This window comes from Homalodisca vitripennis, chromosome 3 (genome assembly GCF_021130785.1).
Source record: "Homalodisca vitripennis isolate AUS2020 chromosome 3, UT_GWSS_2.1, whole genome shotgun sequence".
In the NCBI taxonomy this organism is placed as follows: Eukaryota; Metazoa; Arthropoda; class Insecta; order Hemiptera; family Cicadellidae; genus Homalodisca; species Homalodisca vitripennis.
Window position 1 is genome coordinate 122,417,249 of NC_060209.1, and position 12,441 is coordinate 122,429,689.

Below are 12,441 nucleotides of genomic sequence, written 5' to 3' on the forward strand. Positions count from 1 at the left end.
AATAACCATTTTGCAGAATGGAAATCGGAAAGACTTTTGAAGGATAGCTGGTGAGCCAAATGCGAAATGTCTTATTTGTCTTGGACGGAATGATGACTTCATCACAGATCCTGTCCAACTCCTTCATCCAGCTCTCGGCCAGATGACAGTTCTGGAGCACCACCCACTGGCCCGACATTATGGCAGTCCTGATCATCTCAGCAGCTATAGGACCCTGACACATTAGTGGAAACAGTGAATGTCAGTCATAATTTCACTTCTTTTTTATATCTCTAAACCATATTTATATACTATATCAGCTAATTCTTACAATTATTAAAATGGTGTACTTTAATGATTTTGGCTATTTACAAATATTTACAAGAAAAAAGAAATATCAGTTACAAAGTTGTCACTTAGGTACTCTCTTCTAAGATTATTTTCACATAGTGGAGACCTTAAACGATTAAAAATAATTCGCTAAACACGTAAATTGCACACACACATACAATTTGGTTATATTATAATTATAAAGAAATGTAGTTATAACTAGAACATTCTAAAAGAGCACCAGACTGACAACTATTAAAAGAAAGCATCTCGGCTATGATGTTATTGTCTACTGGCCAACTTGATTGTAAACTTTCATCATTGTTATTGATTGATCAGCTGTATTCATGCACTATATAACATGCTCAACAGAAAGATGTTTATTTTTATAACAAATAGAATCGATATAAAATACATGTAAAAATAGAATTTATTATATTTTCTTAAAACACCCATTAAACTGGACATTAGCAATGTATGCATGTTTTAAAAATTTCGGTTACCAGGTCATTAACACTGAAGGGGTTACAAATCCTTGTCCTACCAATCCAGGCTTAAGCCAATAATGTATATATTTCAAATAAATGAGTGATGACATCAGCAGGATCAAAATTATTACGATCCTTTATACGGCAGTCCTACATGCTAAGTCTTAATCACTGAGCCTACCCAGCTGTTATTCCCTGATACTTAAGCAATCAGGGAATGATGTCTTAACATTGTGCTATGTATAATGGGTAACAAATTATAATTTATCAACATCATTTTTGCCTTCATTGAATCAAATTACTGTCACTGTAATTCAAGTTTTATTATTCAGCAAAAATGTTTATATACTCAAAATTAAAGGAACGAAATTTATAATATAACATGCAGAAAATATTTTGTATAGTACTGATGCTCTCATTCAGATACAGCTTCTGCAGAGACTGAAAAAAGTTAGTATACAAACTATTTTTTTAATATTTCGTGTCTACTGATCTGCTAATTTGATAGAGTAATTTGTAAAAGAAATGGAAAGACAGTTAGTTAAATTAATCCAAAACAGTGTACATGAATTATTACTGCTTCCTCATACCTGTCCTTGGCCTAATGATATTGTCATAACAGTAGCTCGGGATATGCCCAGGTCATCTGCAAACTTGAGCAGACTTGCCATTGGATCAGCCCCAGGGGACAGGATGAAGATGAGTGGAGAGCAGCAATGTGAGTCATTGTATGAGTCCTGTAGATTGAAAGGTGGGGGCTCTGTATATTTTGAGCCCAGATGTTTGTTCACGTACATCTGTAACAAGTTTGATTTGTAGTTGTGTAATTTAATAATTAAGATACTACAATTTCATTTCATTATTTAATTTCCCAAAACAGAAAAACACAATGACCTTGCAATGTTAAAAAAAAACAAAACAAAAATTGTGAATATCAGTGATATTGTGTAAGCTTTCTGATGTAAGCATTGGGACAAACAGTAGTAGTGAGATGGTTACGTTTTAAGTCTTCTGTAACTTAGAACCTGATTTTTAAATATTCTACATTACTGAAAGTGTTAATTTTCCTTCAAATAAATTTATATTTATACTCTCCATTGAATTGTATATATAGTACATATCAGTGATATTGTGTAAGCTTTCTGATGTAAGCTTGCATTGGGACAAACAGTAGTAGTGAGATGGTTACGTTTTAAGTCTTCTGTAACTTAGAACCTGATTTTTAAATATTCTACATTACTGAAAGTGTTAATTTTCCTTCAAATAAATTTATATTTATACTCTCCATTGAATTGTATATATAGTACATATCAGTGATATTGTGTAAGCTTTCTGATGTAAGCATTGGGACAAACAGTAGTAGTGAGATGGTTACGTTTTAAGTCTTCTGTAACTTAGAACCTGATTTTTAAATATTGTACATTACTGAAAGTGTTAATTTTCCTTCAAATAAATTTATATTTATACTCTCCATTGAATTGTATATATAGTACGTAACCAAAAAAATTGAACTGTATCCAGTACATTAGTTTAATTTTAACATTTAAATTAGAAGATACTTGTTTTGTATAGTAAATTTATAAAACTTCATATGAAACAGTTCCTCAGCACAGTCCTCAAGGTTTTCATAATTATATAATACCTTCAAAAAGTAAACCACATCGTCAGTGCATTTGCCATAAATAACTTAGTTTACGTTATTTGTATTACAATTTCATATCTAGCTTTAATGATATCCAGCCTACCAAGTCACCATAATAGGCCAGATATGACAGGTTTTATTGTATAAGCTTTTGCTTTATTATGTTAAACATCTTGTTGGATCATGTCTACCTGACAAGCAACAACGAGTTTGTCTGGCCGCACGCAGCGAAGGATGGAAAGCCACAGTAAGTCTTCAGCTTTGCCAAACGGATCGGGCAGAGTCATCATGTGGGGGTTGGCTGAGTCATAGAAATTTTTCCAATGATTTGTGGTATCTCTTACACTTGACATCAACCCCGACAAACTGTTAACAATCAAAGTGTCATTATTCTCAAAAAAATGAAAACCAGTAACATTAATGTACATGTTTGTATGGAGTAAAGCAAACAACTTTTAGCTACCCTGGTAAATCAGAAGCCACAACAATCTCATTCCACGACTTGTCAGAGAGCCAAGCAGAAGCAGGGTTAGGGTGGGGATTGTCCAATGCTACCCCTCCTGTCAGAAGGAATATCAAGTGATCCTCTATCAATTTTCCCTGTAATCAACCATTTTATTTTTTATTATGTGGATCATTCAGGAAGAAGTTTCTTTTGGAAACAAAATAATAGTCATCATATCATCATGTTTTTTAAAACTTTGTATTTTTACTGTATACGGTAATGCATACATTTGAGAAGCAACCCATTTTCTAGCATAATAATCTCGTAAATTAAGCACTTTATATATCAGGTTACAGTCATGTCAACACAAAGTGAATAAAATTCTGATGCCTGTGGACTTACCCACCCATCAACAGTGGAGAGTTAGAAAAACATATATGGATAAAGAATATACAAACAAAAGTCCTTATGGCGAGAAATACATAGCAATTCCAAAAAAATGAACAAACAAATCTGTATTAGTGAACATAAGATTTTCTCTAACTTTAATCTAGTTAACCAAGTCACTGAACAACAGTTTTATGACTGGTTAATTCTTATTTCATCATGAACTGTCCTTAATTAAACAATCAACACAATTTTCTTACTGTACAATCACTTATAATGTGCTCTCTATATACAGAACACAAATTACAATAAAGTAGTGGCAGTTTTGAATTTCAGAAAGGTGGAGTGACCTTCATTGTGCTACTGTCAGATGTGTACTAGACACAATATCACAAGATAGTGCTTTACTCCTGTTGAATTAAAAAAGTATATGTTATGAGAACTGTGCAAACTTAAAAGACACTGAAAGTCTAAAAAAATCGCACAAGTCTGATTCTGAAAATTGAAATTTTTATAAATTTCTTCATAACTTCCCTTTCCAGTTAAAAATCTTATTAAAAATAAATCTTAACACAAGATTTGCTCCAAATTCATAGAAAATTGGTTGACAATACAGTGTTGTTACACACATAGTTAATTAAAGTAAAACACTTTTCTAAAGACTAGGATCAGTAAATTTCTCACCTCACGAGCTCTGACCTTACTGTTACAAGGGTGATTGTGATAACTCATCCTCCCAATGGGAATTTGATACAAAAACTAGAAGTAGATTAGCAAACTACATATCACAAAACTTTCAAGTACCTTGGAACGCAGAATTCCAATACATAAGACAAAGGAAAATGTAAGTTTATCCTTTTCAAAAAGTGAACGACAAACATTGCGGTAGATGCTATATGTGAAGTAGCTGTTAAGGAATTCCAGTCTCTCTTCCAAATCATCAGATTTTTCACTGTTTTGAATTGCCTGAAAAAGACAATTGTACAAGGCACATTATTTTATTTGAGAACTGTTTTGATATATACAAAAATTAAGTAAATATTTTCAAACAATTTTATTTTTATATGAACCCTACACTTTTATCTGCTTTTCTATATACTTGCCATCAATATTAAGTTGCTTATAATATTTAAGAACAACTTTATGAATATTGTTGTCATAGAAGATTTCGACCTGATTTAGCAGCGACTGCAAGGCGATCATTTTGAGACGTTGTTGCGATCATGACCTTCAAGATGTTTCTTCTGATGAAAAAACAAATAATAGTCAATGGGCAGTAAATTGGGGTTGTTTGGGGGAATATCAAATTGTTCCTAGCAAAATGCTAAAATGAGATATTGAGTTCGTTTGGCCACATGTGAACGGACATTGACACACAGAAAAACATGGTTCTGGATAAAAATGTCATAGAGAATACTTCTTGAAACTTGAAGAAACTCTTCTAATGACGAAGAAATAGTGAAATGTCAGTTCACTTTCACTTTATCATTCACTTTCTGCACAAAATTGTTGGTGGTTATTGAGGGCTGTTCACTCTATTGCTCATCATGAATATTCTTTTGACCATCTTTTAAATTTCTTACCCATTTGAATGTTATTCCATCAGTCATAATGTTTTGTCCATACACTTCACAATTCTGATTATGAGTTTTAACTGCTTTCATGCCTTTAGCACCAAGAATACTAATAACAGCACGTACTTCACAGTCGGCAGGATTCTCAATTGAAGGGGACATATTAGAGATGTAGACTCAAAAAGTGTTTGATAAAATTATATACAATAATAAACATTTTTAACAATTTTGATATATTTTTTATTTTGTACGATGTACATTTCAAATTCTATGAATTCATCTTCAGGTCCTGGTGATGAATTCATAGAATTTGAAATGTACATCGTAAAAAAAAAAAACATCAAAAGTGTTAAAAAGGTTTATTATTATATATAATGAAGGAGACATTTACAGTTGAAATATGCATTAATAGAAATATAATAATGATTGATTTTTGTCGTAATTGTGCCCGTGGCTTGGTAATAGATGAAGGTAGAGAGTGTGCAAGAAAAAGAGTCACTGACCGTAGCCTGCAGTAACTCTTAATATTAGGAAAAGCCATGTTTAACAAATCTCAGTATCATAGTGCAGTCAATGATAGTTCACTTACCTGATAGTACAAGTTAATGAACCAGACCAAAGAGTACTGGTACATAGGATCAATGTTGGCCAGCTCTGAGATGCTCAGGAAGAGAATAGAGGAATGTTTTGCAACTGGTATAAACTGATTACGTGCAAAATCAATCTCTTTCTCTGTCAACACAGACACTTCTTGCTTGGCTTGAATTTCCTCAGATAATACCTGGAAATAAGTTTTTCTGAGCAATTCTGTTAAAGTCAAATTCCGAAGAACCATCTTAGAGTTTTATAAAGTTTACAAAATCAAATTACTGTATTATAAAATAACCTTAGATGATGACAGTATCTGGATGGCAGTCTCATCCTCAAGGATATTCCCTTCAGACATGGATAAGACCTGCAGGATCTTGTCTTCAATTTCTTTAAGATGACGCTTGTTGTTGGCTCCCTCCACTATCAGTTGATTCTTCTTTTCCTCTAACTGAGGCCGCTCCTTGGCCACCACAATAGCCAGCAGCTGGTCCTGCAGCCCTTGTGCTGTGATCATGAAGTTCAGGATAGTCACCTACAACAGGGCCTCTCAAGATAAAATCTATTTATTTATAACCCAAGAAAATCTAAAATTTACACATTCCAAAATGAATGTCTGTTTAAATAAAATGGTGAAAGGCTTACCTTTACTGCAAGCTCAGGCAGGAAGTGAGGGTTACGCATTCTAGTGGTGATAAAAAATCGAAAATTGGGATGCCACTGTAATTCATTTTCTCCCAACTTCAGATAGTCTAATCCTCCCATCCTGTATGTGTTCTTCAATAAAATTGGGTCTAAAACAAAAACTTGAATTATTCTCAACAGACACCAAACAGCGAACAGTATTTACATACAAAATACCTGAGGCTTCAGAACCTACCGAGTGTTGCATCAATTTCCTCCAGTATGTTCTCCAGGAGGACAGGCAGACCGTGCTCGATGGCTATCTCCATCACCCTCAGATAGTTGGGATCACTTAGTTTTATCACCGTCAATTTGTTATCCCTTTCCATGTTCTTTACCCACTTGTTGGCCTGTCCTGTAACAGAACTTTTCAATATTACAAAGCTCTTCAGAGTTAATGCATCTGGTTTAGAACTTTGTTTGTATAGTTATTAATTTTAATATTATTTGCTCAGTCTTGTTTAATGAATAATGAATATATAATGTTCAATGAATATTGTGTAGTTTACAAAGTAACGTTTAAATATATATTTTCCAAACTAGTAATTTTGATTTACAACTGGTTTTGTTTTGTGATATTTACCCTGTGGGTCAATCATGAGAGGCCAGCGCCTGGCATTCGTGACGATGATTGCATTTTCAATAGAGAAGGTGTCCGCAGGCAGCCCGTCTATGGTCCAGGAGCGGATCTGTACTGGCTCACCCAAGCAGGCAACCATAGAGTAGTCCTTGGAGCAGGGTATATGTAGCTTCATACACGCATTCGCCCAATCAACAATCAGATCCTGATTACATTTTATTCATTTGAATCACAAAAATGTATTGTGTTTTGACTGAAAATTAGCAGAAAAGATTGTCAATAATGATATTAATTTGGGAATAACAGAGTACAAAACCACTTACATTTCTGTAGTTGACAGTAAAAGCACCCAAATATGCCACTATTCCAGCAGAAACCAGTACATCTCCAATAGCATTGACAAGAGAGAACTGGAGTTGTCTCGCAGTCTCACTCCACCGTGCCTTCTCCCCTCCCAGTCCACCTGAAACCATGTCACTGATGTTACTTGAGAATTTAAATACTAATACAGACAACTATTTGCAATAGTAAAATCAGATCCTTGAGTTTTACTCTATATATATGTTTATATTTAATATTAGCTGAAGTATATAATTAATTACCGATTAGTTTCTCAGCTCTGTCCAATTTCTGACAGCAGAGATCTATAGAATCTTCTAGTTCTTTCTTTTCTTTTGTCTTTGCAGCGAATTCATCATTGAGAGCTTGCAACTTATCTGTCACCTGTAAATAAATTAAACAAAATTATAATAAATTTACTCTAGCTGTATGTTAGAAGTAGAGAGAGAAGTAAATACTAAATGCAATTAGTTTTGACTCATATTATTCTATATTTAAATTTTAAATGTCTTGTAAAATATATGTACTCCACTTAATAATATTATGTAACTCATTCTTATACTTTAAATTTGTTTAACTTAAATAAGTCACACTATTGTTTAACACCTTTATTGTGGCTCTATACTGAGTGAAAATCATATCATGCCCTAAGGTCTCTGCCAGTCAGTGTTAAAGCCCATAGAAAGTAAATAAATATGAGGCATAATAAATGGAAACTGGAACAAAAATTCTAAGATTATAATTTTATTCAAAGATTAAAAATTGATATAAAAGTGAAAGAAATGAAACATGCACTAAATAATAAACTTTAAAATTAGATGGCTCCAGAGAAAAACCCATCTTTAGAAAATATAATTTGAAAATTAGTAAAAAATGACTCGTGGAATTAATGAAGGAGTATACTATGAGTTTTGTTATTTTAAGGGTTAATAAAATTCTGGTACTAATACTGGTTTTCATAATCAGAAAATTACTATGTCCCAAAATTACGTACTACCATTTTGCCCAAAAAAACTGACTAAATGGGTCTATGAGCTAGCATTTTTTTTGAGTTGTAAATATCCGTAACAGGAAGCCAAATAAAAATATACAGCTATTATTAGTACCAATGAAAAATGCAGAAATAAATTGAGTCCAGCAAAATATTTCAACATTTAAAAAAAATCTGTAATATTTACCACATGAAACATATGCAAAAAACTTAAATTTGTTTTAATTTGAAATACGTAGGAAGTATGGGCTATTACAATATCACCAGCTGGTACTCAATACTGTGCTACTTTACCGACGATATGACAACAGCTGGCACTAAAGGGGTTAGTTTTATCAAATAATTAATTCCTAGTTTGACACTTCTAGAATCATTTACGTTAAAGAAACCAAGTTCTGTTTCAGCAGAAAACTTGAAAAAATAACTTTGGAATTGGGAAAAGAAAAGTAGTCTGAAGAAACTAATTTTACCCATGATGAACTGTGTGTATTGGTTAATGGTAGGAGTACTTTTTAAATTATTTTAAATTAAACTGCACCATTACTTTTGGTCCAATATATTTTGATACAAATTATTTAATTACAATTTACTACATTCTATCCTCTCACACAATGTAGGAAAGGGAGTTGATGTATTTTCTACTGATCCACTGACAACCTCTTCTCCAACATATCAATTACATGGCAAAAAAACACTATTGAGAACCACTAGCCCAGAAGAAGGACATTTGTGTAAAGACTCTTTAGAGAAATGTACCATGGGCATATATAAGTGGGAGCTCAACCTTTCAAAATTATGAAAGACAAACATTCAAATTCCACCCAGCAGTTTGGTTTAACCTAGAACACATTTATGAGGTCTTAAAGCCTGGAGAAAGATTTCTGAGCCCCTATTTTCAGGTGCCTGAATAGTTTTCTCTATACACCAGAAATGTATGAACAGCCTAGTGTACAGCCAAGCTTTTAGCTTACAAAATCGAAGTACTGAACTTGACAAAATTATGCTAAAAATTATTCTATTCAGGAAGTAGTTTTGAGCCGGTTCAATACCTATATCTCCCCGGCTCATGTGTGTTTTATATAGTGTGTATGTGTGTGTGGTTTATTGGCTGCAGAGCCCACTGACCATTTGAAGGCGTTTGGCCTTTTCGGGAGAGTGGCGTCAAGACTCCGAGCCGTGGTTGTACAGGTTAGGAGTAGCTCCAGTTTAATATTTTGTTTAATTAAGTGTTTGTTAGTTTTGCTGAGCTGTTTTCCTTCTGACATGTGCGGCTAAGTTTACGGCCCCTCACTGATGAGGTCCAGGAGATGAGTTGATTTTCTGCTGTCATCTCTCCCATCATGCGTGGTCGCAGAGAACCTTCGCTTTTGCGCTCTGCTGAAGGACGGCCACCATGGATGGACATTTCTACTAGTCAACATCTGTGATACCCTGCTCATATTCTTTATTTATTTGTTATTGTTATTGTTGCCATTTATATAGTTTATATTTTGTTATTTAATTTTAAGTTAGTTTTAGATATTATTTAGTTATTTCTTGGATTTCATTAGGAGCCCGCCCTTAGCCGAAGGATACCGGTTGGAATTGGCATTTCTTGTTTCAAATTATGGCGTTTCTAATTTTTGTATGCAGGTGCACCTGACAAAGGATTGTTTGAGGTATATACTACTGCAGGCACTTTTTATTTTTATTTTTTTATTTTTTTTATTTATAGTATATTATATATATATAATTATATATATATATATATTTATATTGACTGGATAGGCCTATGCTGTGTCTTAGTAAATGAACCTGAGTATACTGGACCACGGGTGTTCTTTTTTACCTAGTTTTGTTTTGATCCGGCATCCGTTCGCCACCATGGGCGCGCGCTTCACTGATGGTTTGCTGTGGGTGTGCGAGCGGCGATGTACGGTTTCAATGGTAGCAGAGCGTGGTTAGCTGCTCTCTCAGTTCTGGTTTTGTTTGTTGGTGTAGGTTAGTGTTAGGTAGGGGGAGGTTAGAGTACACAACTTTTTTTTTTCATTAGGAGCTTCGCCCTAGCACAGGATACCGGGTGGAATTGGTTTAGTGTCTTGCTTCCTGCAGACTTACCCTTTGCAGGGAGCAAGGGGACTCTAAATTGCTTAACCGCTAAATTTATCTAAACTGTACACTCTACTTCTCCCCTATCAATGTGTTGTTTTGTTATATTTATTGCTTCTGTGTTTGTAGGTTGTGGTTAGTGTATATTTGCAGGGTATCCTTCTATTAGGTAGCAGGTATTAAGTTCTTCACTTGGACCTCGTCAGTGTAAGCCTTTTGTGAGTTGAGTCACTTAGGTTACTAAGTAATTGTTGCGTACGCTTTGTTGTTTATTGTTGTATTTATTTGTCTTAATTGTTTGGTATGGCGTTTTCCCTGGTGCCTGAACATCTACGCAAGCCCGAGTTGGTTTTTGAGGTCCTGGCGAGAGGACAGGAAGCCCGAGGGAGATGTGTGAGGGCATTAAGAGCTCAATTACGGGCTTGTATAGCGTTGGACCGCAGCTGGAATGCAGAGTTCCAAATTAACACAGAATTTGAGTTTTGTAAAACCCGAATGGAGGAATTAGAAGACGATATTAATTTTGAGTCACTTCCCATGTCCGGGTCAGCAAAGGCTAGATTGGCATCTCAGCTTTTACATTGGCGTGACAGAATAGTTTTACTTATGTCAGCTCCTAGTTTAGGGACTCTGATATTAAAAGTTGGGCTTTTTCGGCCAGTAACAAATTAAAACAAGCCTTAGATGGTTTGAGTGAGGTGCGCTCGGTGAAAGAGAAGGGGGTACTATTTACCGCTGTCACTCCAACGGAGGTTCCCACTACCATTACTTTTGCTAACCATCCACCGGCTCTTTCTTTCGAGCCTCCCAGAGTTACTATGTCTCCGATGGGTAGTGGCCCTCCTGAAGCGGCTGGTGAGGCATCATCTATAGTTGTGCCTTCCTTTTCTAGCTTTGGCAAACTGCCCCATCCTTTGGGGAGTGTTTTACAAACACTTCCCAGAGTTGATGGGCTTGACACTAATTTACTTATCCATTTCCTTCTGGAAGTTTTTAAGCTAAGAGAATTTCCTGGTTTATGACAGATGCCCTGCTTATGCAGATTTTAGCGCAGTTTTCCTTAAGGCCGCTTTTTGATCGCCTTCTAGACTGCCTTAAAGAAGGTTGCCACCTTTGACCAGTTCCACGCCGAGATCTTGGAGTTCTTTGTACCTGCTCGGGTTAGGGAGCGCTTGCGGGTGGAACGCGTTTACCGTCCTCAGGCACCAGACGAGGACGTTGAGCCATTTTGTCGGGGAGATACGGGATGTAGCCCGGGTGTTGCGCTTGAGCTTGGGCGAAAACGGAGTTGGTGAGGCCTTATTTTGGAGGGGCATTAAAACCTGAAGAACGCTCCCGTTTGATTTTTTGTAGCCGTCCCGCATCTTTTGCGGATTTGGACCGCCTCTCCATCATCTCTAGAGGGGTTCAGGATGCGGATGATCAAAGGGAGGCCATGTCGAGGCATCTTCCTCACTTGCCTCCGGGGGCCGGTCCATGCTCCGGTGCAGTCTGAGCCAGCAGCTGCTCCTTCCCGTAGGCAGCCTCCTACCTGTTATGGCTGCAAAGCAAGTGGGACATACATATTAGACCGTTTTTTCCACTTAATAAAAAAAAACTAGTAAGCTTGCGGACGAGTAAGCCCGACTCGTGCCGTAAAGGTAATTTTGAGGGCAAATATGTACCTGATTTTGATGGTAAAAGGGTTAGCTGGTTTTAATACAGAACAGAAAGAAAACAGAAAGAAATAGACTTGGGGACAGTTATCATCGTTGGCCGAGAGGGGAGGTTGCTGCTCTGGCTGCGCAGGGAGTAAGGGCTGCCCGCTCAAACCTGCCCACAACTGGATGTACTTGTGGGGAATGTGGTGCAGAAGGCCCTGGTTGATTCTGGGTCAGCACGCAGCCTGATTTTCTTTGTCGTTTTTTGAAGATCTAAAATCCTCTGGGCTAATACGGCAGGTTGAGGCCTAGTTCACTTATCTGCTGGACTGCTTCACGCACACCTTTACCTATTATCTGTAGTGCCCAGATTCACATCAAAATTAATTATTTCTCTTGGGATTGGAGCTTTTTGGTGGCTAAGGACCTGACTTTTCCTTTCATCTTGGGAGCAGATTTTATCGGAAAAAACTGGCATGATTTTGGATTTGGCCTCCAGTCATGTTTTTCTTTGCTTTCGCCAGGCGGGGTGCTCGTTCCCTTTTCAGATGTCGAGTCTCGTGGGACTGCTGCCTTAGAGATGGAAGATAAGAGCTTGACTCCTCTGACCAACTAGGACATCTTACGCCGAAAGAGGCTGAGGACATAAGGCAGATTTGTTCCAGTTTTCCTGAAGTCCTAACTGA

The 12,441-nt window shown here is 36.2% G+C and overlaps 1 protein-coding gene across 1 annotated transcript in view; it reads right to left on the minus strand.

Annotated features, from left to right (window-relative positions):
• Positions 1 to 12,441, minus strand: part of LOC124357469 (dynein axonemal heavy chain 3) — a 132,951-nt gene that overhangs the window by 16,090 nt on the left and 104,420 nt on the right. Inside the window, exons 50-61 of the mRNA XM_046809297.1 lie at positions 7,300 to 7,420; positions 7,021 to 7,160; positions 6,701 to 6,902; positions 6,314 to 6,472; positions 6,079 to 6,227; positions 5,732 to 5,968; positions 5,435 to 5,626; positions 4,076 to 4,237; positions 2,903 to 3,039; positions 2,631 to 2,805; positions 1,388 to 1,594; positions 7 to 214 (exon numbers count right to left, since the gene is read on the minus strand). Of these exons, the coding sequence (XP_046665253.1) occupies positions 7 to 214; positions 1,388 to 1,594; positions 2,631 to 2,805; positions 2,903 to 3,039; positions 4,076 to 4,237; positions 5,435 to 5,626; positions 5,732 to 5,968; positions 6,079 to 6,227; positions 6,314 to 6,472; positions 6,701 to 6,902; positions 7,021 to 7,160; positions 7,300 to 7,420 (2,089 nt within the window). The remainder of the gene's footprint in view (positions 1 to 6; positions 215 to 1,387; positions 1,595 to 2,630; positions 2,806 to 2,902; positions 3,040 to 4,075; positions 4,238 to 5,434; positions 5,627 to 5,731; positions 5,969 to 6,078; positions 6,228 to 6,313; positions 6,473 to 6,700; positions 6,903 to 7,020; positions 7,161 to 7,299; positions 7,421 to 12,441) is intronic.